The 24,645-nt window shown below is 65.8% G+C and overlaps 1 protein-coding gene across 5 annotated transcripts in view; it reads left to right on the top strand.

Annotated features, from left to right (window-relative positions):
- The first annotated feature begins 7,577 nt into the window (after nt 1–7,577).
- GPSM1 (G protein signaling modulator 1) overlaps nt 7,578–24,645 on the top strand; it is a 31,429-nt gene continuing 14,361 nt past the window's right edge. For 2 of the 5 annotated variants that reach the window (XM_029203692.1, XM_029203689.1), the window contains exons 1-9: nt 7,578–7,652; nt 15,958–16,179; nt 16,850–16,985; nt 17,691–17,833; nt 18,126–18,249; nt 18,487–18,602; nt 18,958–19,113; nt 20,037–20,145; nt 21,293–21,416. In XM_029203692.1, the coding sequence (XP_029059525.1) occupies nt 7,588–7,652; nt 15,958–16,179; nt 16,850–16,985; nt 17,691–17,833; nt 18,126–18,249; nt 18,487–18,602; nt 18,958–19,113; nt 20,037–20,145; nt 21,293–21,416 (1,195 nt within the window). In that variant the 5' untranslated portion in view covers nt 7,578–7,587. Of the gene's footprint in view, nt 7,653–9,691; nt 9,754–13,515; nt 13,677–14,970; nt 15,428–15,957; nt 16,180–16,849; nt 16,986–17,690; nt 17,834–18,125; nt 18,250–18,486; nt 18,603–18,957; nt 19,114–20,036; nt 20,146–21,292; nt 21,417–24,645 lie in introns of those variants that run through there. The other 3 variants (XM_029203691.1, XM_029203694.1, XM_029203690.1) reach the window with 3 other exon arrangements.

Below are 24,645 nucleotides of genomic sequence, written 5' to 3' on the forward strand. Positions count from 1 at the left end.
AGGCCCTGGCGCCGCCCCCCCTTCCTTCCTGCTGCTTCCCCGCTCAGCTGCCCGGGGCCAGACACAGCTCTGTTGGGAAACGTCCATGCTCCCGTCCTGGGAGATTCATGGTCTGAAGGAGGGAAGGCAGTGCCAGCTACAGGGAGGGGCAGGTGGTCAGGTACTCTCCCAACTGGGGGCTCCCTAGGGCCTCACGCGCTTTGCTCCATTAAGGCTGCCGTCCCTGTACACCTCAGCCATCGCCCCTGGATTAATTAGGACCACAGACACAGAGGCCCCACACCCAGGGCAACCTGAAAACCATGCATGGCCTCAGGGTTCGGCATCCCCAGGGTCCTTCCCTCTCCCCAAGGGACTGACCAGATGACTCGGAAATTAGGGAAAGGACCCACTGTCCTTGTCCCAGGGCAACTGTGAAGGATCAACCCATGAAAGGGGCCCCCACCACCCTGCCCCTTTGTAAGCCTGGGCTGAGGCCGCACAGGCCCGGGAGAGGAGGCTGCTGGCAGAGCAGAAGGGCCAGGAGAGGGTGCTGAGGAGGACTCGGGGTTTCCATGGCAACCGTCAGCTGCCTAGGCTGGGAACCACGGGGCAGAGAGGCTCAGGAAAGAGACCCCCGTGGGTGTGTGGGCCAGGCTGGCAGGAGTGGGGCCCCACTCTCCTGCTCTCCTTTCACTTCATCGCTGCTGGACGGACAGATGGACATTGCTCAGGGACCCCACTGAGGCAGGCAGCTGCTCTGCGCACCTGCTTTGTGCCTCACGCCTCCCGGGAGGCAAGTCCAGACGTGGGCCGGCGGGGAAGGGCAAGGGGTGCGTAGCCCCTCTGGAGGACCCCTGTGGTAGGGCTTCCAGGGCCCAGGGCGTGCTGAACAGCTGGCCGCCTCCCCACTGTGCCCAGAGTCCGTACCCCCGGGCCTTCCCAACACTGCTTCCTGGTGCAGGGCACCCCTGAGCTCGGCACCCTGCCTTCTGCCTTCCCTGCCCTCCCCTCCCCCCCGGGAAGTGGCCGCACGCCCCCTGAGTGCCCTCCATCCCCTTGACACGGCTCTGCACTCCTGCAGCTCCAGCCCAGACTTGGGGGCGGCACGTTCCCCCTCCAGGCCTGCCTGGGGGTGACGGTGTCTGAGGGCAGGGCAGGGTTGGGGGCTGGGGCCTCGTCTCCTCCACACCTGGCGGGGGGCAGGGTCTTCAGGCAGGTGTGGGGGGCTCCTGCAGGGGTGAGTGGGTGTCCGGGGACCAGGTGTCCTCCAGGCTCTGTGACCACACCCCCGGTGTGGCAGGTGGCACACAGGTGATGAGCATCCAGTGCTCAGGGGCCGAGGCTAGGGGCAATGAGAATGAGGGGAGAGGTGCTGGAGGGAGGAGGCCCCTGCTGCAGGGCCCAGGGCTCAGGGACCTTCCTCAAGTTCCAGCTGTTTTTCCAGGTTCCCAGCCAGCAGGCCTGCTCCTGTCCCTCAGCCTGGTGGCCCCAGAGGCACCTGTGCTCCCTCTGGCCTTGCTGTCAAATGGAGCACCTGTCCCAGAGGGGCAGGCAAACTCCCGGCCCATCGGTCCCACACATGAGTCTCATGTCTGCTGTGCTCCAGGGCTACGCCAAGGGCTTCGCAGGCAAGACCTCATTCACCGGGCTCCCATTTGAGAGAGAACAGAGAGGCCCAGAGAAGGGCTGGGGCCCCAGTTCATGAGTAGCCCTGCTGTGTCCCAAGCCCCACACTTGCCCTACGCTCTAGATGAACGGGGGCGTCTAAATGCAGAGAGGATTTGTCATCAGTCTGTGAGTATCTGTGTGTCATGCCAGGAGCTTCAGCGATCCCAGCTGGGCCTTGCCCTCCTGGAACACACAGGTGCTCTGCCTAGCCTTCTGCCCACCAGTAAGGACCTGGTACATAACAGTGACACGTCTATAAGGTGACTGTCACACAGCCTCCACCCCTAGTTGTGTCTGTGACATCCAGGTAATGCTCACAATGCAATGTTAATGGGCAGGGACTTCCCTGGTGGTCCAGCGGTTAAGACTCCGCGCTTCCGCTGCAGGGGGCACGGCTTGATCCCCGGTCAGGGGAACTAAGGTCCTACATGCTGTGCAGCTGTGGCCAAAAAAAAAATTTTTAATGTTAATTGGGAGCAGAAGGCTACAAAACACCTGTGCTACGTGATCCAAGTTATGTAGCAACCCTTGTCAGTGCATACTGAGAACTGGGTGTAGTGGGGTGAATGGCGGTCCCCAAAGAGACATCCACCTACAATGGTAAGTGCGACCTCATTTGGGAAAAAGGGTGATTGCAAATGAAATTAAATTAAGGCTCTTGAGACGAGGTCATCCCCAGTTAGGGTGGGTCCTAAATCCGAAGCAAGTCCTTTCAGGAGGAGAGAAAACATAGACTGAGAGGAGAGACACAGGGAGAAGAGGGGAGAGCTCATGAAGATAGAGGCAGAGATGGGAGTGATTTGGCCACAAGCCACGGGACACCTGGAGCCCCAGAAGTTGGAAGAGGCAGGAAGGACTCCTGCTGGATCCTCTAGACAGAGCGGGACCCCACCAGCACCTAGATTCTTCTGGCTTCCAGAGCTGAGAGAGAACAAATTTCTGTCATTTTAAGCCACCCAGTTGTGGTCATTTGTTACAGCAGCCCTAGGAGACTAAAACAGAGGCCCACGCCCCATCAGGTAGTTTAACCAGCACTTACTGTGCCTCCTGTCACAGTCCCAATGGGTCCAGCCTCCCAGCGAGCCTGGGAGGTAAGTATCAGAGAGACAGAACTTGCCTGGGTTGAAATGTGAACACAGACATCTGGCTCTTAACCACAGCATGACCTGGCTTCTCTCCCCCAGAGGGTCTGGGTCCACGATCCATCATCACACTCCCGGAATGGGGAGCTGCCAGTGGGCAGAGAACCCCCAAAAGGCAGAAACCCACCGCATTTTCTCTTTGCCTGGGGGGCTTCCTAGTATTTACTTGGATCAGCAGATTTGCCTTCCTAATTGTTTGGTTTAGGCTGTTGTTAAAAGGTTCCCTCCCGGGCTTCCCTGGTGGCGCAGTGGTTGGGAGTCCACCTGCCGATGCGGGGGACGCGGGTTCATGCCCCGGTCCGGGAAGATCCCACATGCCGCAGAGGGGCTGGGCCCGTGAGCCATGACCGCTGAGCCTGTGCGTCCGGAGCCTGTACTCCGCAACGGGAGGGGCCAACAGCAGTAAGAGGCTTGGAGCCATCCCAGGAACCTGGAGCCCAAATACACTCTCCTCTCTCTGTCTCTCTCCTTCTCTCTCTGTCTCTGTCTGTCTCTCCCTCTCTCTGTGTCTGTCTCTTCCCCTCTCTGTGTCTGTCTCTCCCTCTCTCTGTCTCTGTCTCTCTCTCCCTCTCTCCAGCACTCACAGGCCTGGGGGCACAGACAGGCAGGGCAGGGGTTTCCATCACACAGGCCAAGGACGAGCCCCGCCATGGACAAGTGAGCGCGGGTCAGCTTCATGGACACCTGCTTCCTCCCCACAGGCCCTGGGGGCATAAACTGGGTGACAAGCAGCTGCCAGCCAGAGGCCCAGGAATGCCGCATGGCCAGGTGCCATCGATGACACCGTGGCATACAGCCTCACGCCCACCTCCAGCCATTTCCTGGATGTGTTTCATCTCCCAGCGAGGTGCTCAGGACCCCGTGGGTGGACAGACCATTTCCTTCCGGGCTTCCTGCAACACCTGCTGTCCACCCTGCAGCCCCCACTCTCCAGGGACTTTGAGGCCCCAAGGGGCTGTGGGTGATGTCTTAGGGGCCTTGGGGCAATGGGGGGCACATACCCTAAAACTGTGCAGAAGAAGGAGCTCTTTCTCAGGGTAATGAGATTTTTTTTTTTTTTTTTTTTTTTCCGGTTCGCCGGGCCCTCACTGTTGTGGCCTCTCCCGTTGCGGAGCACAGGCTCTGGACGCCCAGGCTCAGCGGCCATGGCTCACGGGCCCAGCCGCTCCGCGGCACGTGGGATCTTCCCGGACCGGGGCACGAACCCGTGTCCCCCGCATCGGCAGGCGGACCTTCAACCACTGCGCCACCAGGGAAGCCCGGGGGTAATGAGATTTTTAGAAATGGTGGTAAAAATGAGTGTTCTTTTTACTTAAGCACGTATGTGCACGCATGTGTGTGCATGCACCTGTGTGTTTGGGTCTCTCCTCTCTCTGTCTACCTCTTTCCTCAGGTCCAGGTCAGGCGCCTCGGCCAGTGGTACTTGGTGGTGATCCCAGCCCCGCTGGGCCCTGCAGGAGCAGGGGAGGGGGCCCCGGGAGGTGTGGGTAGGAGGAGGCGGGGTCTGGGAGGCCGTTGTCTGGGAGCTGTCACGGCCACCAGGACATCCCCATCTCCCGCCGGCCCTGGCAGATGCCTGGGTGGGTCTCAGAGGTCGAACATCCTGTCGAAGCCCGGGTGCTGGTTCTTTGTCCCCGGGATGGCTCCGGGTAGCCCGGTCACCTTCCCCCAGTCTGGTCCTTATCTGGGGTCCGTGTCAGCCTTGAGTGACCACCTCTCTGCAGGCGCCCAGGCCTCTCCACTTCCAAGGGCTCAGCCACAACCCTGCAACTGTCCACTGTCATCTCTCACTGGCCTCTCCAGGGGACAGAACCAGGAAGGCGCAAGTTAGGAAATCAGGGCTTGACCTCAGCTCCCCCGAGGCCCGGCCCTGGCTGCTCGTCAATGGGAAGGGCATGGGCAGGACGCCAGGGAGGGTGAGTGATGGCGGGCGGGCACGCGGCAGGTGCCCCCAGCTGGAGGTGGCACTGTTGACAGCCGCCAGGAGCAGGGCCCTGGGTGTGCTGACACTAAACCCTTGGCACTCTGAGTGCGGTGGGCCAGCTCACGAGAGGTGGTGCCTCTTGGGACCAGGTCCAGCATCACTGCCCGCACCCGCCCGTCGCAGCCCCTCCCTGCTCCCTGTCGACTGGGCCTAGAAGGAGGATCCAGGTGCGAAATTGCTCTTCTTCCCTCCGATGCTCCTTCGGCAATGAGGACTATTAGGCTGTGTTCACAGCCTCCTGAGGAAGCACTCTGCCTGGGCTGGTGCACCAAGTGTCACAGGGGAATTTACACGACAGAATGCACAGAGCCCAGGTGTTTGAGGGCAGCAGGTCTCTGCACCTGTAGGCTGCGGGGGGGTGGGATGAGCAACCGGGAGGGTGAGCAGAGTGGATGGCGGGGCGAGGTGGGTGCAGCGCCCACAGAGGCAGGTGGTGATGGAGGGTCGGTGCCCCCAGGAGCTCCTGCCCCCCAAGACCTGTCACCTGGCAGCCCCCTGCCCTCCGTGGAGCCGAGCCACGCCTGGTCTCAAGACTGGGTGGCCACGTGGGCAATGCCTGTTGGGCCTGGTGCCTGCCCACATTCCACTCTCCTTTGTGGGTCCTCTCGATGGCAGACAATCGGGTCTCTGGATCGAAGAAGACACAGCTCTGTGCCGTGTGGCGAGGACTGCCTGCAGGGGTCCAGTGGGGCCAGGTGCCCTGGCACGGGCAGCATGGTCCCAGCAGCTGACATTCCCTGAGCTCTTACTGTGTGCCAGGCACAGTGACCATCACTGTCCAGACCCCACGATCCTTCCCAACCCCTGCAGGACGGAGCTGCTGAACCCTATTTACAGATGGCAGAACCCAGGCTCAGACAGGGAGAGCCACTTGTACCAGGCACACAGCGGGGTGGGGGTGGGGATGGCCTAACTCAGAGCCAGAGCCCTTGGCCAGCTCACTGCCCAGCACCCCCAAGAGGATTCTAGCTCCCCCGGGAAGCTCTGATAGAAAGTTGAGACCTGAGCTCCCCAGTATCCCCGCTTGCAGGAAGGAAGAAAGAAGATGCCTTCCCTGCAGGACCACTCTGGGGCCAGGAATCGCTCCCTCACTCCACCATTCACGTCACATCACTATGAGGGTGGCCTTCCTGGTATGAGGCACCCGGCCGCAGACCCAGGGGACCCGCAGGGGGCTCACAGCAGCGGCCTCCTGGAAACACTGAGCTTAGGCCTGGAACAGGCGGGGCCCACAGCAGCCCCTGCCCTGACACTGTTGCCAGCTCAGGGGTTCCCCAAGGACGCAGGCCTGGGGGCTGCCGTAAATGAGGGTGGTGCCCCAACCCACTGCACCACCCACCCTGCAGGGGCCAGCCGGCAGCCGCGGCCAAGAGCAAGGCCTTGCCCAGCCCCTGTGGTCATGGGGGGAGGGTGAGTGGGCCAAGCCGCCGCCGCTGTGCTCTGGGCACAGATGGTTCCATCCCCGCTGCCTCTTCCGCAGGAAAAACAAACCAGCTCGGGGCCAACTGTCCTTTTCTACCTCGTGTTTATTTTCACGGCCTTTGCCTTTGCCTGAAGCCAGCGTCCTGGGGTCTGCGCTCTGCCGAGGGTCTGGCTGGCGTGGCCATGGCATTTTCCTGACCTTGGGGCAGCTCTCCGGATAGGCGCCAGGGTGCTCCCGGGGAAAGTAGCCCATTTCCTGCCCCCAGACTTGTCCCTGTCCCATTCGGTCACGGCAGCTTCTCCAGGATTTGGAGTCTTCTGGCTGCATGGTGGTGGGGGGGAGGGGGGCTGAGGCTGAGAAGGGGAGCAGGACAGAACCAGTGAGACCCTAGGGCAGTCAGGGGTGGAGATGAGGCCACATCACCGGTCAGGGCCACCAGGGCTCCCGGGAATTTGCAGGGGAGGAGGTGGCCTGGCACTGGGATACTCGACTCGGGTGGGTGGGCACGGCCCGGCTGCTCTACCTGCATCCTTCCAAGTTTTCAGCCATCTCCATTTCACAGACAGCTGAGAAGGCCAAGGTTGGTAGGGGGGACCCTGCAACCCAAGGTCTCAGAAGTGAGAAACGGGGAGGGGGAGGGGGGCGTGCTCTCAGGATCCGTGGCTTCTGGGGCCAGGCCACACACATGCCTAGGTAAATGCTTCTCCATCCTCCCACACGGACGAATTCACGTGGGGGACAGACTCGCTATAGCAGCTAGAGGGGCATCCCCGGGGCCTGCACCCCACTGCCAGTTTGGAGAGGGGCTGAGGCACGTTGGGGCTGATCTGGAGGAGAGGCAGAGAACCACCAAGGGGGGAGAGGTCACTTGCCAAACAAAGGCGGGAGGCCAGGCCTCCAACGGGGGGAAGAAACGGGGGTGACGAGGCCAGCAGCGCTGCGCCTCCACGCAAACGGCCTCGCAAGCCCCAGAAGCCCCCAGAAGCGATGCCGCGCCAGGCCCCTCTCCCGCACTCACCCTGGGGGGCTGGGGTCGCACCCTCCTGAGCCCTTTGCCAGCCGAACGCTCAAAGGCTCCGCCCCTTCCCCCGCCGCGGGCCGCTCCCCCGACCCCGGCTTTCTCCCCTCCCCCCACCGCGCGGACCGGGGGGGGGGAGGGACCGGCGGCTCGGCCCGCGCCCCCTCCCCCTCGGGCGGCGGTGACATCACGGCCACGGCGGGAGGGGCGGCGCCGCGCACATCACTTCCTCGGCGCCTCCCGCCCGCGCGGACGGACGGACGACTGGCGGGCGGTGGACAGCGGAGAGCGGACCGCGGACCGGCGCGGGGCGGCGCGAGCGGCGCGAGCGTGAGGTGCGCGGCCCCCGGCTCTCGGCGCCCTCGGCCCCATGGCGGGTCCGGCCCCGCCCGCCGCTGACGAGCTGCTCGGCCCTGCCCGGCGCCTCTACTCCAGGTGGGTAGGGCAGGGCAGGCGGTGGGGCCGCGCGGGGCCGCGCGGGGACCGGGCAGCTGGGGCCGCTGGAGGCGGGATCGGCCGGCCTGGAACAAAGGCGGCGGCGAGCGCGCAACGTGGCGGGGACGCCCCTCCCAGCGGGGCCGGCGGCGGTTGGGGGCGCGGGGTGGGGACGAGGGGGCCGGGGGAGGGGGTCGGAGGCTGGGGGCGCTGGGCCTCCCACGGCCCACGCCCTCGAGAACCAGGGCACTAGCGGGTGGGCAGCGTGGGCCGCTGGGATGGACTGCCGCCTGCCGGATCGCCCCCTCGCAAACGGTGTCCAGGGTTTGGGAGACTGGCAGCTTCTACAGCCCTGCTCTCCTGGCAGCTGGGCCCTGTGGCACAGCAGGCGTGTGGTGGGAGCTCCAGGAGCTTCCCTCGCAAGCCTGGCACCACCCCCCCACTGCCATGGCCCGAGTACTGGGTGGGCAGGGGACATGGTATGCTGAAGAGACCAGGGTGTGTCACGGGTGGGGCCGTGCCCCTGCCCCCACCAGCCCACCAGGTGCCTGTGGTCCAGTAGATTGTGGCTGGCGTGGGGCTGCAGAGCCAGCCAGCTAGGTGGGTGGGTGGGCACCTGCCTGAAGAGGCACCTGCCGCGGGCAGGTTCGTGAGTGATGCCGGCGGTCTGAGCTCTGCGCCCCACGCCCATCAGGGATGACAGGGTGGCCCTGGCCAGGGCCGCGTGCCTGGCTGGTGACTCCAGGCTTGTCGAGGGTGTGCCACAAGGTGATGCCCTGGGCCTGGCCCAGACGGGCACGGGCACTGGCGTGCAGGTGTCCGGCAGAGCGGGGCAGGCGTGAGTGCTGGGCTGGGGATGCTTACTGACTGCAGCTCCCGGAGGCGGGCCGGCTCCCCACAGTGGGGACAGGCCGCCGACTTGGAGGGACGTCATCCTGGCTGCCCCCAGCCACCCTTAGGACCAGGGGGCTGCTGAGCCTTCGCGGGGCCTAGCCTGGCCTGCGAGGGTTCTCCAGCCTGGCCAGCAGCCCAGCAGCCGCAAACCTCTGCTGGGTGCCCCCCCCTTCCCCGATGTGCAGAATGAGGCTCTGGGGCCCCTCCCACCTTGGTCTGGTCTGGGCTGCTGGCCAGAGACGCAGCCCCCATTGTGTGGTCTCGGGATGGAGCGCTGAGCCCCCGGCCTGGCTCCTGGCCCCACGCAGGGGGAGGGGCGTGTGAGTGGGTCTGTTGGCAGCTGACGCGGGAGGCCTGTCCTAGAGGACCCTCTCCATGGCCCCCCTTGGGATGGAGAGCTGTGCGGGGCTGCATTTGCCCCAGCGTCGTTTCTCCGATGGAGAGGGGGTATTTCGGAAGAATGACACGTGTTGATCTGGCAGCCACCGGCTGTGTGTGTGTGTGTGTGTGTGTGTGTGTGTGTGTGTGTGTGTGTAGGGGAGCTATGGTGGAGGAGGTCCAGGGCTGCTTTAGCCCTGGGAGACCCTGCGCAGCCAAGCCTGGGGTCCACATCGTGCTAGTCTCCCCACAGGCTTGACCTGGCGGCCTGGGGTGTGGGCTGGCACCAGGCCTCAGCGGGGACACACCAGACAGGACCCTGGCCTGAGGGAGCCATCCCTGGGCAGGGGCAGAGCTCAGAGCGAACGCTGGGAGGGGCCTGGAGCCCGGCCTGGATTCCTTGCAAGCTGAGCCCTGAGTGGAGGCCGAAGGGGCAAAGCCCTGCAGAGGTTTGGGGGGCGCGGCCACAGCCTGCCTTCAGGGCTGTGAAGACGCCCGTGAGGGTTTGGAGCCGCGCGTGTAGCCGCGGCTGGGTGTGCGCGGGCCCGTGCCCGGTCGGAGCTGGCGTTCAGAGGCTGCCGAGACGCCCTCAAAAGGTCATCTGTCCCCTCAGAGCCTGTGTGTCCGGGAAGACCACCCGTGGCGTGGGAGTGGAAGGGTGCAGGCAGCCCGGTACGTGGATGCCCCGCGGACATCCCCTTGGTCTGAGCACCCCAGGGGTGGCTGTTCTGGGAGAACCCCTGTTGTGTGGGGGGCCAGGCCAGGTCCCCTCTGCTGTGTTCCCGCCTGGTGACTCCCCTTCCGCACACCCACACCGCTGCCTGGCGAGGTGAGTTCAGTTCTTACAAAGCGGGTTCTGGGCGGAACTGGGCTTAGAAAGCCCACGGAGAAGGGCCTGAGCGTGAGGGTGCTCGTGACCCGCCACGTCCCCAGATGGGGCCCTGGGGGGGGCACCGGGTCAGGGAGGCAGGAGTGGGCGGGGCCTCGTGGGGTGGGAGACGGTTAACACTCAGAGCCCCGGTCCGCTGCGCCTGGGCGTGCTTCCCCAGGGCAGGGGTTTGGGAGGGGGTGCCGAGGGGCCCGGGGGGGGATGGGCAGGTGGCCGAGAAGCCCCCGAAAGTGGGGAAGCCACAGACCGCCCTCTCCTGGCCCTCTGGCTCCCTTAAGGCCGGCAGCTGAGCGCTCCTGCTGGGGCTGCGAGGGCAGAGCTGGGCGGCGAGCACACCACTGCGGGGCGGCTCTTTAGAGGCGTGACCCATCGGCAGGCGCCCGGACGGGGGTCCCAGCCCCGTGGCAGTCGGCCCTACCCCAGGGCTCCCGAGAAGCGTGCCCCTCGGCACTTTGTAAAGCTGGGTGGTGGTCGTGCTTCTCCTCTCCAGTGATTCCTGCTTCTCCCAGACTGCCTGTCCCATCATGCTCCTAGATCCCCCGCCCAGACTGAAGGGGAGTCAGTGTGGCTTCACTCTGGGGACGGCAGGACAGGGGGTGAGCAGGGGCCCTGGAGCGTCTGCCCAGAGGCCCAGTGTGGGTGACAGCCCTGGACAGGGACGCTGACATTTAGCAGAGTGGGGCTGATGGGGACGCAGCCCCTGGCCAGTGAGCCTTGGTGGTGGGAGCCGGGGGCCAGGCTTGGAGACCAGCCTCGGTGGTCTGGTGGGCACCAGAGGACGGCGTGCCATCCGGGGAGACAGGCAGGTGGGGCATGAGTGCTGATGGACCGCCCGTGGGGGCAGAGAGCAGGGCAGTAGGGGCCAGGCGGGGCCGGGCTGATGGCTACTCCCGGGATGCTGTCTCAGGTGCCGCAGACAGGTGGGAGGGGTATGGGGCTGACGTGGTGACCAGAGCAGTAAGGCCGGCCACTGGGCGGTCAGTAATCACTTCATTAACTGGTAAGCCAGGGGGCAGGTGGCGGGAGCTTGGCAGACACTACCCTGCCTCCTGGCCGCTGCGGTCTGGCTTCTGGGAAGGCTGACCCTGGTCAGCCACTTTCAAGGAGAGATGTGCTGGGCCGTCGTGGTGTTGGATAGCAGATCTCACGGGTGGACGAGGCCTGGCTGGGGCAGGCAGGCTGACCCCTGAGGCCCCTGAGGCGGTGGGCCGGGTCTCTCCCCAGGACGTGGAGGACTGTAGATTAACAATTAAGCATCGGACTTCCCTGGTGGCGCAGTGGTTGAGAATCCGCCTGCCAATGCAGGGGACACGGGTTCGAGCTCTGGTCCGGGAAGATCCCAGTGCCGCGGAGCAACTAAGCCCGTGCGCCACAACTACTGAGCCTGCGCTCTAGAGCCCGCGAGCCACAACTACTGAATCCGGTGCGCCTAGAGCCCGTGCTCCGCAACAGGAGAAGCCACCGCAATGAGAAGCACGCTCACCGCAAGTAGAGTAGCTTCTGCTCTCTGCAACTAGAGAAAGCCCGTGTGCAGCAACAAAGACCCAACGCGGCCAAAAAAGAAAAATTAATCAAATAAAAAAAGATTAAGCATGTATTTAGCCCAGGTGGCAAATCCCAGGTGGAAGGCTACCCCCTCCCAGAGTTTGAGTGGTGAGGCTGGTGAAGGGGGAGCTAAGACCACAGCCTCTGGCCCCTGAGAGCCCTGGCCAGTCCGGCCCAGAGCCCCAGGGAGCCCCATCTCGTGCCCTGACAATAGGGCTCTTGTCAGGCCCTTGGGTGGACAGGCCTGTTGGAGGCCCCTGCAGTCCTGCAGCATGGGGGCATGGGCAGTGGGCGGGAAGGCCAGCTCCACAGACTGATGCTGAAGCGGGTCACCTAGGGTTGCTGCAACCCCAGTGCATCCCCAGTGGGCACGAGCACCCACAGATACCCACAGGCCTGCAGAGGCAGTGTGGAGAGACAGGCTCCAGAACCTTCTTCACTGAACAAGGAAGTGAGCCTGGCCAGTGTAGGCAGGTCTCACGGAGGAGAGGAGAGGATGGCCTGCGGTGCAGGTGTTGGGGGCGCCACCCCGGGGGGTGGAGGAGGGGCATGGGGTTGATGTGACAGTGCAGAGTTTTGAGGGTTCAGCTTGTTGACAGGAGCTGCGCAAGGGGGAGATGGTCCAGGTCCTGCCCTGCCCGCCTCAGCTGAGCTCCTCCGGAGGTGGACAGAGGCCTCCGGGCAGGGAGGAGAATGCCCTGGCCTGGACACCCTGGGGACCAGGGCCTGGTGTGGGCGGGTGGGCAGCCTGGGACCTCATTCTCCCACCTCTGCATCCACCCACCCAGCCCCTTCCAGGTCTCGGCCCTCCCAGACCCCGCAGAGTGGCAACGCCTGCTGGGCCTCCTGGGCCGATGCTGACCCCCGGGTCCTGTATCCTGGGCGGCCTTTGCCCTGGACTACCACGGCCTCCTACACATCCTCGGGCTCCCGCCTCAGCCCAGACCCCAGCATGGTCTTGGGGAGCTGGGCCCACCCTGGGTCTGTAGTTCCCTCTGACCCCAGAGCTGCGTTTCCCTTCCTGTCCCAGGTTCCCAGCTGCTTGGTCTAGCTGAGCCCCCTCCCACCCAAGACCCATTGCTGAGACGGGCAAGTGGCCTGGCAGGAGGAGCCACCTACGAGTGGGGCAGAGAGAGCCTCTGTGAGCCCCGTGGGAACCTAGGGGCTCCTGGGAGGCAGCAGCACTGTGGGGTGGGCTGCTGGGAGGGGAGGGGCCTTGGGCTTCTCCCCACTGCTCCGCCCTGACCGAGCCCCGTGGCCCCCTCCCCCTAGCTGGACGTTGGCACCAGCCCCCGCTACTCCAGAGATGGCCACTCGCGCCTCAGCAGCCGTGGTGGCTGGAGGAGGTGGAGCGGGGCTGGGAAGGTGGCCAGGGGGCTGGTGGTTTCAGGAAAGGAACTGGGTGGGGGCGTGTCTATTCCTCCCAAGACGGCTGGCCCCAGGCCCTCTAGGCCCGCACCTGGGTTAGACCTGGGGCCTGGGGCTCCTCGTCGGTCAGGTGCTGGTAACCCCAGCAGTGCCCCAGAGGGCCGGGGGACTAACAGGGTGACTGGACTCTGTGCCCACCTGTTGACCCTGCTGCGTGCCGGGCGCTGGGCACTGGGGGACAGGCCGCCAGGAGGACGGGGCAGAGCCAAGTGCAGACCCTGCCGAGCCCCAGCTCCCCAGGTGGGGGCCACACCGCCGTGTCCCTCCTCCTTTCCTTCTCTCACAGACGTTGACCCGGCGCCAGCTAGGTGCCTGGTGCTCCTTTGTGCTGCGTGACGGGGTTCTGGCCCCGAACTGGCCACAGGGCCGGAGTGGGGCGAGAGTCTGGGTGAGCGGGACGGGGGTGCGGCCGCTGCACCCCTGCTGTGCGCCTGCCCCCCAAGGGGAGCACGTGGACAGGCTCCCCTGGGCGCCCGCCGGCCCGCCCTGCTGACGGCGCTGATCCCCGGCTCTGAGCCGCCCTTGATCCCCTGATCCACCGCAGGCCCTGGGAGGCCCCGGACCAGCTGCCAGGGGGCCGGGGGTCTCCTGGAGCCGAGGCCACCAGAGCCTCAGCCCACCGCTCTGGGGTGGGGGATGCGGGGGACCGTGAGGCCGGCGCACCCCCAGGACCAGCAGCCGAGGTGGGGCGAGGGCTGGCTGGCCAGGAGGGAGGCCCGGAGCCCCGCCATGCCGGCTGCCGCCACGGAGGGCCCGCCCGCGGCCCTGAGCTTGGCTGAGAAGGCCGTGTGCAAAGTGGTGCACGGCGCCCCCCGCCCCCGCCCGCTGCTGCCCGTGGGCCTGGAGCTGTGGCTGTACGTGCAGGAGAAGCGCAACCTGCAGAGGAAGAGGTGCGGCGGCGGATGTGCGCTAAGCTGGAGGTCACCATGCCGTTGGAGGTTCTTGGGACAAGGAAGGGGGTGGGGCTTTTGACCTGGGACACCCTGCCTGGTGCCTCCCCAGGTGGCCTCCCCATGTGCAGGCCTGGTTAGCTTTCCCAGTCTGCAGTTCCGGGAGGCTGCGTCAGACACCCCAACATTGCGCCCCTGCCCCCTTGACTTCTAGGCCCAGGGCCCTTCCCAAGCCAGAAACCTCCTCTGCTCTGAGCCACTGATGCCACATCTCTGGGCATGGAGGTGGGCGGGGGGAGGCCACGCCTGTGATCAGATCTGCCCGAGCCAGTGGGGCTCCGAAAACACCTGCGTTTCAGACTGAGTCCCCGGGAGGAGAGGGCAGCTAGCCGTGTAGTGAGCAGCTGGGCAGGGACAAGCAGGCCTTAATTAAGGAGCCCCGTGCGTGGCCCTGGTGGAGTGGGGCTGCCCGTGGGCTCCTGCGACGTGGCATCCGGAGGGCCCTTCCCAGAGCTCTTGGCGAGGGCGGGAGGTGAAAGGGTCTGGCATCCTGGTCTCGAGGCCATGCCCCTGACCCCGGCTCTCTGAGAGGCCACAGGGCTCTGCTTGAATCTGGGGGTGGGGGAGACGGCGGGGTCCTCTGGTGCGGGCCCTGCATCCTCCGGGGGGGAGGAGCCCTCTTCCCCAGGAGGAGTGGCCCTGATGCTGGGGAGTCGTGACTGGACAAGGGGCGTGGTGAAGGCGCCGAGCCTGTGGGGTGTGGGGCCTGGGCTCAGCTTCTCCAGGGGCTCACCAGCCTCGCCCCAGCTGGTCCTGAGGGCTGGCTGGCCTGGAGGGAGGTGCCCTGTTGTCTGGAGAACGCAGGAGCAGAGTGAATGGGGCGTTGTGGTTTCTATCAAAGGGGCAGTTTGAATAAAACGGTTGAGGGACGTCCCTGGTGGCGCAGTGGTTAGGAATCCACCTGCCGATGCAGGGGACACAGGTTCGAGCCCTGGTCCGGGAAGATCCCACATGCCGCGGAGCAACTAAGCCCGTGCACCACAACTACTGAACCTGCTCTCTAGAGCCCGCGAGCCACAACTACTGAAGCCCGCAAGCCACAACTACTGAAACCCGTGAGCCACAACTACTGAAACCCTCAAGCCACAACTACTGAGCCTGCACGCCTAGAGCCCATGCTCCACAGCAAGAGAAGCCACCGCAGTGAGAAGCCTGCGTGCCGCAACTTGAGAAAGCCTGCACGCAGCAACGAAGACCCAATGCAGCCAAAAATAAACAAATACATAAATTTATTTTTAAAAAAAGAAAAGAAACGGTTGAGAAGCAGTAGTCTAAACAACTCTATTTTTTAAGGAAACGCGCTGGTTCCCCCTCCAGTAACTCCTGATCATTGCGCACTTCTAACAATGAAGCAGGTCGAGTGCGTTGGGGTGCAGCTGGCTGTCTGGTGTGCACGTTTTATTATAAATTACTCTCTGTAGGTTTTCCATGAACTCTGATGACATCCGAAAGCAATGGGAGTAAGAGGAGGATAACGGGGCGGCCTGTGGCAGCCCGGAGCCGGCTCCCGCCTTTCCAGGGGGTGCTCTGCTCCTGCTGTGTGGTCTCAGTGGGGTGCGGGGTGGCAGGGGCCGCTTGCCTCGGTGGGGGCCCTCTCCCTGGCTTTTTCTGCACCTGCGCCCCCAGCCCCCCTCGGGCCCCAGCGCAGGACATCGACTCAGATGCAGCCACGCCCCACCAGAAAATGGGAGGTGAGGACAGGTGACGGCCGAGTCCCCAGCCCCTCCCTCTCCCCCCCCCCGAGAGCTTGGAGGGTGGGGGCCCTGCTCCAGGATGCAGGACCCAGGAGGGGCTGGGATCGGATCCTGCCTGTGTGGCCCTGACCATCTGGCTGACCCTGTGAGCCTCCGTCATCCTCAGAGGGGATCAGGGCCTGCCCCAGGCCACCGTAGCCACTGTGGCAGGTAGCGCCTGGCCCAGGGGCGGCCCCTTGCCCCAGCAGCTGGGACTGGGGTCGGGGGAGGTGGTGTCTGCAGGCCGCCTCTGGGCGAGGGTCCGGCTGCATTGCAGGTTCATGCTTTCGTGGCCGCCGGGTGCCCTGGGGGTGGGGAAGGGGAGCCGCACCGTGTGCCAACCGGGGCGTTCATCCAAAGAGAGGTTGACGCCCACGCCCCCGGGCACCGCACTGGCCACAGCCGTCCGAGGTGCCCCAATGTCCGAATGGTGACGTGCAGGGGTGTGAGGGGCAGGCTGAGACCCCTGACCCCTCCTCTCCGCCCAGGATGGAAGCCTCGTGCCTGGAGCTGGCCCTGGAGGGTGAGCGGCTGTGCAAGGCTGGTGACTTCAAGGCAGGCGTGGCCTTCTTTGAGGCCGCTGTGCAGGTGGGCACCGAGGACCTGAAGACGCTGAGTGCCATCTACAGCCAGCTGGGCAACGCCTACTTCTACCTGAAGGAGTACGCCCGGGCGCTGGAGTACCACAAACATGACCTGTTGCTAGCTCGGTGAGCCGGGCTGCCCCACCTGCCCTGTGCAGAGCCGTCCTGCCCCTGGGCCCCCCACCCCCCCTGCTCCCACCACGACCCGCCCAGCCTCCTCCTGCTGGCCCCACCCACTCAGCCCCCCCTGACCGGCCCCCGCCCCCCATTTCCCAGTGTCTCCGTTCTCCTCGGGCCTCCAGAACTTCCCCGCTGCTGCCCCTCCCTGGAACACCCTCCCCTTGCGTGTTCCCTGCCCCCTCTTTTGCTCCTTAAGGCCTGCAGGAGCCCCCACCCCACCCCATGAGCCCCCAGATATCCCAGGTGGGGGCGGAGCTTCCGACCACCCTGCCCACAGGCCCTTCCCCTCCAGCTGGTGAGCCCTGGTTTCAGCATCCAGCCAGTGTGAGGTGGCGGCAGACACGCAGCAAATACACACTGCATGGTTAATTCCCTCTGCCAGGCCCCCAACTCTCCTGCCTCCAAGCCGGCCTTCGCAAGTCCTTCCCCCAGACTGGCCTAGCAGAGAAGTGGTCCTGAGCTGGGCCCACCCGCCGTGGGACCCCTGCCCAGCATCATCCCAGTGTCTGGGGGCTCCCGGTCCCCCCAGACTCTTGCTGCCGTCACCAGGGCTCCCTGCTGGGTTCAGGGTCCCGCCAGTCCTTGGTCCAGCCCCTCGCTCTTTCCTGCCCTCCAGGACCATCGGTGACCGCATGGGGGAGGCCAAGGCCAGTGGGAACCTGGGCAACACACTCAAGGTGCTGGGCCGCTTTGACGAGGCCGTTGTCTGCTGCCAGCGGCACCTGGACATCGCCCAGGAGCAGGGGGACAAGGTGGGCGGCGGCCCCTGGCCTGTGGCCGTCTGGGTCTGGGATGGGAGCCACAGGTGACACCACTCACGGCCCCACGTGCTCTTCCCGTGGGACGACGGTCCCCTTCAGAAATGAGGGCACTTTGGCTCACACCGACGCTGTGGGGCTGAGGCCCGGGCTCCCATCTTGCATGTCAGCTCCCCTCTCCCCGACCTCCCCCCTGAAGCCACCAACACCCCCAGTCACTCCTGGGGCCAGAGGGAGACGGGGGTGGGGGCCGGCTCCGGAAGGAACCTGGCTGGAGAGGCAGCACCGTTCGAGCAACGGTGGGTCCAGCCCTGCTGGACCCTGTGACAGCCCTGCTCTGTGTGGGATAAGCATCCCTGCCCCTGTATGGACGAGAAAACTGCGGCTGAGAGGTGACTGACTCGCCCCAGGCCACCTTCGGAGGTGGTTGAGCAGAGGCAGAGCCCTGACCCTTGGGTGTCAGAGAGGGGTGACCGGGAGGGGTGGGGACAGGTCCCTCCCTCCCCGTGACCCCTACCTTAGTGTCTAGACTTGGTGCTGCCACCCCCCAGGCCCTTGCCTTTGGGGCCCGAGGAACAGCGGGGACCGTGGACCAGGCGATGGGAACACCAGCTCTGTGCGCACAGGGCCTGAGCGGCCGGCTCCTCAGGGGCTGTGGCTTTGGAGACGCCCCCCCACCAACCTCAGTGTCACCCACAGGTTGGGGAAGCGAGGGCACTTTACAACATTGGCAACGTGTACCACGCCAAGGGCAAGCAGCTGTCCTGGAATGCAGCACAGGACCCTGGGCACCTGCCGCCTGCTGTCCGCGAGACGCTGCGCCGGGCCTCTGAGTTCTACGAGTGAGCAGGCGGGATTGTCCCCGCGCTCTGCACACGCGGGGACCTGGGTGGGCTGCCTCCTCACCCCCACCCGCCCTGTCCTCGGCCTGGCCGGCATAGGCTGCACGTGAAAACCAGAGTCGGGGGCGGGGCGGAGGCTGACCCGAGCCTTGGAGCTCAGACCGAGCAGAGCCACCCTCATCTGGGGGCACGACCCTGGGAGGGGCTGTATGGAGGCCACCCGCTCAGCATCTTCTAGCCTGGGTGGGTGGGTCGCTGGGAGGGACACAGCTCAGAGAGACTCGGCCCCCAGGAGGAACCTGTCCCTGGTGAAGGAGCTGGGCGACCGGGCAGCCCAGGGCAGGGCCTATGGCAACCTGGGCAACACCCACTACCTGCTGGGGAGCTTCACAGAGGCCACAACCTTCCACAAGGAGGTAAGTGGGTGGCAGCGACGGGGTGGCCCTGACATAGGGTCGGAGCGAGACGGCCGGGGCACCCCACCAGCCCCCTCGCTTCGTCTGGGCTTGGTGCTGGGGCTCCCAGGGCTGCCCCTCTGGGCACACGGACATCAGGCTGGCCGTGCTGGGCAGTGCGGGGTGGGCAGCACCTGCCATCTGCATCGGATCCCGGGCTGCTCCGTGACCACCTGGGCCTTGTGTCCGTGTCCTCAGCGCCTGGCCATTGCTAAGGAATTTGGAGACAAGGCGGCAGAGAGGAGGGCCTATAGCAACCTGGGGAACGCCCACATCTTCCTGGGGCGCTTCGACGTGGCCGCCGAGTACTACAAGTAGGCAGCACCCCTCCCACCCCCACCGCCCAGCCAGGGAGAGGGTGGGCCCTAGGAGGGTGAGGGAGCCTGGACGCCAGGCCAAGGAGGCGCCCACCTCAAGCTCTGCCCTCCCAGCCTCCCCAGGGGCCGTGCGGGGGGTTCTGTGCCACCCTGGAAGGGCAACCGATGGAGCCCAGAGAGACCCCCCAGTGGGGTCCTGGGGCTGGAGGCCTCGGGGCCAAAGGGCTGCTTCCCCACCACCCCCAACGTAGCCCTTGGAAAGGGGCGTTGGGGGAGCATGAGCTGTGCCCTAGCCCCTGTGGAGGGGAATACTGGAATCTTCCTTCCTGGGGTGACCACCCGCCCCCCACAGAAAGACTCTGCAGCTGTCCCGGCAGCTCAAGGACCAGGCAGTGGAGGCGCAGGCCTGCTACAGCCTGGGCAACACGTACACGCTGCTGCAAGACTACGAGCGCGCCGCCGAGTACCACCTGCGGCACCTGCTCATCGCCCAGGAGCTGGCCGACAGGTGCGTGCGGCGGGGGCGCGTGGCTGCCCAGGCCCACACGGGGGGGCCCCCCGCTCGCCCCTTCAGGCCCCTGGGCTGAGCAACAAGCTGACTACAGTGGCCTGGACTCGCCGGCCTGGGTCTGAGGCCCTGCTCTGCCACCGACCACCAAGGGACCCTGCTCAAGGCGGCCCCGCCTGGGCTCAGCCTCCCCCATCAGTTGGCCACACCGCCCACTGAGTGGGACCCGGTGAGACCAGTGGACGCTGGGCCAGCTGCTCGCAGTGACCCTTGGCGCAAGTTGGTTGGGGGGCTGTGCCCCAGTGCCCGCCCCGTTGCCTCCTTGAACACCCCCGTGCCCCCCTCTCTCCACGTCCGTCTCTCTACAGAGAGACAGACTGCCTGGCCGAAGACGCCTAAACACACAGCCGTGCACGCAGGTCTGGGGGCGGCAGTGGCAGCAAGAGGGTTCAGAGCCACAGGCCAGGGCCCCTCGTGGGTGGTGGGGAGGAGGGGTCTTCTAGAAAGCTGCTCTGCTGGGGGGCTTAAAGTGGCCTGCAGCTTTTCTTTGGGGTGATGATGTTTTGGAACGAGATAGAGGTGATGGTCGTAGATGGTAAATGAACGCAGAGCCACCGAATCGTGCGCTTTACAGGGGTTAAGTTCTTGTTACATTATTTATAGCTCCATTTAAAAATTTATGATCAAGGGAATGAGGTCACTGCTGCTCAGGGAGCCACAGGGGTGAGAGCCTCACCGACCACTAGGGGGCAATCAAGGCCACGTCAGGGACCCTGGACCACCCACGGAGCACCCCCCCACACCCATCCCCAGTTCGTGATGGGCCTGACCACCCCGGAGGCTGGGGGCTTGGGACGGCTGGACTAGTGGGCAGGCTGGCAGGCCTGGGGTGCAGACGTGGACTCAGTTTCCCTCCCCGGCAGAGTGGGTGAGGGCCGGGCGTGCTGGAGCCTGGGGAACGCCTACGTATCCATGGGGAGCCCAGCACAGGCCCTGACCTTCGCCAAGAAGCACCTGGAGATCTCCCAGGAGGTGAGCCGGGCCTGCCCTCCCCTCAGCCCCCAACCCTGGCCTTCGCCAGCGTTGGAGCCCCGCATCCCTGGAGCTGCCCAGCCCCCTCCAGGTGGGCCGGTGCCTCCGTGTGCTCTAGGCCCTTCCCTGGCTGTCGCCACCTGCTGTGAAGGGGCCCAGCCACCCCGTGACTCCTGAGACCCGGTGGCTGCTTGTCTGCTGTAGCCAGGGGGTCGGGACGGGGGAGTGGGGACCTGCTTTCCACCCATAGAGGGTTAGTGTCAACCTTTGGGCAGCCACCACCGGCTGCTTCTGTCTCCGACGGAAGTGTGCCAGGCTGGGCCGTGAAATGCCTCTGCCTGACACCCAGGGTGGAAATACCTACCAGGGGCAGCCCAGGGGCACAAAGGCACGGCCGCCCCCGGGGGATCTTCCCCTGGGACCCCTCAACCAGACACTTTCCTGGGGAAGTGGGCCTGTCCACCCAGGACCCTCCTGCTGGGGTCAGGGCAGCCCGCGACTGGGCACTCCAGGGTCGGCGCGGGTGAGCCCTGGCTCCCCGGCTCCCGGCCGGTCCCCTCCTCAGCCCCCACCCACCTCTGGGAAGCAGCCCCAGCGGCAGAGCCAGGTCACCTCCCACCCCAGCGCTCCCCAGACCTGCCACAGACAGCCCCAAGTCCACAGGCGGGCAAGGCCCTTAGGTGTCCCGGTGGAGGGGAGGAGAGCTCGCGTCAGGGGAGGTCCTGGCTTGGAAAAAGCCCCTCTGCCTGGGCCGCCAGCGGGACCGGCCCCTGCGTCCCTCTGAGCACAGGCAGGGGCCCTGGAACTCCACGTGGGGGTCCCCCCACCCGCCTTACCTGTGGCTTTGCTCCTGGGTAAGCACGTGGCCTCCCTGCAGGGAGGGTCCCCGCCGGGAGCCTGGCAGGCACGGGGCTGAGAAAGGTGCAGGCTGACTGCCCACGGGAGGGCCCCACGTGGCACGGTCGGGCTGGGGTGTGAGGGGGGCTGTCAGGGGCACGTGAGGCTACCCCCGCCCCCGGGACCCCCGCCAGACTCCACCTCTGGGGCGCAGTGGGCCTAGTGCCCTTGGAGACCCGGGGCCGTGACTGCCCCGTGGGAGTGCACAGGGGGCCTCGCAGCCCACTGACCTGGCCCTGCCCGGCTGCAGATCGGGGACCGCAGTGGGGAGCTCACGGCCCGCATGAACGTGGCGCAGCTGCAGCTGGCGCTGGGCCGGCTGTCCAGCCCGGCAGCCACGGAGAAGCCAGACCTGGCCGGCTACGAGGCCCAAGGTGAGCTCCTGGGCTGGGCGTGGGGTGCCGCTCTCCCGTGGGCTCAGACCTCAGCCTGAGATGCAGGGGCCTGAGAGGGCGGGGGGGTGGCAGGAGGGCTGCCAGGGTAGAGGGGGTGCTGGCTCACGCTGGGGCCCAATGGGCTCCGCCCTCGAACAGGAGAATATTTAACAGAGCTGCTAGCCAAGGGAAGGGGTCCCTCATAACGTGTTAAGCCCCTGTCCCTGGGGGGGTGACAGCATCTGAGCCCCGTCGCCAGCTCACTCCAGAGCTCACAGTGGCGTGGGCAAGTGACAGGGTGCCGGGGGCAAGTCGGGATCCTGAGATTGGAAGGTGCGGGACACAGCGCGGGCTAAGGGGCATTCAGGCCTGTCCTTGATGTCTCTGGGGCAGTGGGGCCCTGGGGTCGCCCTGAACCCCCCAGGTTTCTCAGGCACGAGGAGGAGGGGGCCCCTCCCTGCCCCTCCCTAGCCACCCGACTCCTCTGGGGTTGACGATCCCTCTCCAGGCTGGGGGCTGGGCCTGGGGGAGGGCTTCTTGTAGGGATGGAGTGGGAGGGGGCTGCTGGCAGGAGGGAGAAGCCAAGTCAGCCAGAGGCCGAGGGAGCCGTGAGCCGGGTACTCATCAACTGAGGCCCGCAGATCAGCCACGGCTGCTGTAACGACCTCATTCACGGGCTGCTGGTCGCCCTGTGCAGGTCAGTGATGCTACCCACACAAGGACAGAAAGTTCGCGGCCAAGCAAGTAGATCAATAAATGTGGGCGCTGGGGCAGGGGCCGCCCTGAGCTGGCCTCCCGCGCTGCCGGTGGGTATGGGGCAGGCTCTGGGCAGGGGGTTAGCTGCCTCTCCCTCCCAGCCCACACAGTCCGCAACTCGTGGTTCTCGAGTTCTCGGAGAGTCCAGCCCCAGGCCCCTCATGGCTGTGTTCCCGGGTCGCCCACCTTCCCCAGCCTCTAAAGCCCCCAGGCCCGCCCAGGACGAGACTGGGAAGCCATCCGACTGGTGTCAGGTCTCCGGGGTTCTGTGCCGTAACGCTCATGGATTTGTGATAATGGCCTGTCCTGGAAGATGGGTGCACCTGTCACCCTCGCTCAGAGGCTGAGACGGAAGGGAGGAAGTGGGCTGCCGGGACCCTCAGCCACCCTTGTTTTGGGGGTGCTGTAGCCAGTGGGGATGGGATGGAGTGTGGCCCCCTTCGCCCCCCACCCCGTCCCGGCACGTGCAGGCCAGTGTCTGCCCTTCCGGCCAGGGTTTTCCGAGGGTGGGCAGCTCCGCCCAGAGCCCCTGGCACGCCTGGCCCTGCCAGGCCACCCTCTGGGAACCCCAGCGGCAGGTGGGGGCAGGGCTGAGCCCGGCGTCTGGAAAGGCTCTCGCGGAGGCGCGGCCCAGCCCCGGGTTCTCCTGGTGTTTTCCTCCTCCTTTGAGCTGAGGAAAGGGGGGCACAGGGTGGGTGCCGGAACAAGGCGGCTTCTGTCCTCCCCACGCCGCCTCTTCTGCTCTGCCCCGGGCCCAGACCCTTCCCAGCCGGGGCCCCAGGAAGCCTCCTCCCGCCAGTCTGCCGGCGCCGGGCCGCCAGCAGCCGCTGGGAAGAGGCCATCCTCCTGGGAGGACAGTGGCCGGGACGGCCTCCCGAGGCCCGTGGAGGCAGGTCTGGGGGCCCCGGCCCTGGGATGCAGCTGCTGGAGGTGGGCCAGCGCCATGAGTCTAGGCGGCCCTGGAGAAGAGCTCTGCTCGGAGGAGACCCCCGGTCGGGTGAGCCCGGACGGGCAGGGCCTGTGGTGCAGGCCACGGCAGGGCTTTCTGCAGGGACAGCATCATTCCTTCATCCGTTCGTTCACTCGTTCTTTCAGGGGCGTACTGAGCGCGGGTGGTGGGCCGGCCCAGTTTCCAGAAAGCCGGGTGCCTGTCTTCTGGAAACTGTCCCTGGGGTGCGGGGGTGGGGGCGAAGGGGGCCAAGTGAGCCCCCGGAGGGCCCTTGACCAGTCCTGGTGGAGGAGCATCTCCAGGGGAGGAGGGAGGCCCCGGGCTGGGTCGGGGACGGGAGGGAGCCGGTGGGCGTGGCCGTTGTGATGGGCGTGGCATTGCATCACAGGTGTGGCCTGTGGTGGGCCGTGGGCCTGGGGGTGGCTGGCACTTCGTGCAGCTGGAGGACCCAGAGCCTGGCTGGGTTCAGTCCATGTGTTACCCTCACGGCCCTCGCTGCCCCCACCCCAGCTAAGAGGTCCCAGGGTGAGTCTGGGTGGGCGGGGCACCTCCCTGCCACTGCTGCCTGGGTCAGGGTCAGTCCTCCCAGGGTACTTGCTGTGCCCACCCTGCCCACCCCAGGAGGGCACCGGGCGGGGGCCCATGCTGGATGGAGGTCCCGCTGCGCCCCCTCGACATGGCAGCACGGTCAGCGCATAAGATGGGGGAGTCGGCGCTGAGCCCCACGGGGCTGCCTGCTCGTCCCCTCTGGTGGACGCCTCTGCCTGCCTACAGGGTGTGGACTGCCCTGCCCCCCCAACTTGTGTTGCTCCTCAGTCCCTTCCCCCTGTGCCCTGCTCAGGGCGTCCTGGGTCCAGGCAGCAGGGGTCCCGGGGCACCGCGTCCAGCCGCCTTGGGAGGTTGGGGTGTCCGTGGTGTGAAGTCGGAGTGGCTGCTTAGGCCACGTGCTCTGGCCCTGGCTCCGCACGTCCTGGTCGGCAGAGCAAGTGGCGACCTAGCTGTGCCTCCGTTTCCCCATCTGGGAAGCAGGCCCGCTGGTCATCTTGGGAAGAGCACCTGGCGGGGACAGGGGCACAGCTCATGTCCCCAGGAGGGCTGGAGATGCAGACGTAGCACGGTCCATCTGTGCATTCAGCAAGTGGCCTGCAGCCCACACACGTGCCAGGCACCTGTGATGGGCAGGTCAGGGCCACGGGGCCACAGGGGCCCTCATCTGTCCTTAGGTCTGACTCTTCGCCAGCCACTCTCAGCTGGACCCTTTTGGGCTCTCCAGTTGAGCCTGACTTGCTGTAACACCTGCCCTGTGCAGGCACGCCTACAGCCCCGACTCCCTCTGTCCTGACCTGGCTCTACCCCTCTGGGCTCACTGGCCTTGGCCAGGTGGTCACCCTCTCTTGAGCCCCTGTGTCCAAAGTCCTGGGAGGGTGGCTAGGACCTCTTATGCTGGCGACGGCCCGGAGGGGACAGTGAATGAAACTGCCCATGGGGCCTTACACGGTAGGCACTCGGTAAACGCTAGCTACA

This window comes from Monodon monoceros, unplaced genomic scaffold (genome assembly GCF_005190385.1).
Source record: "Monodon monoceros isolate NGI ecotype Baffin Bay Population unplaced genomic scaffold, NGI_Narwhal_1 Super_Scaffold_5, whole genome shotgun sequence".
In the NCBI taxonomy this organism is placed as follows: Eukaryota; Metazoa; Chordata; class Mammalia; order Artiodactyla; family Monodontidae; genus Monodon; species Monodon monoceros.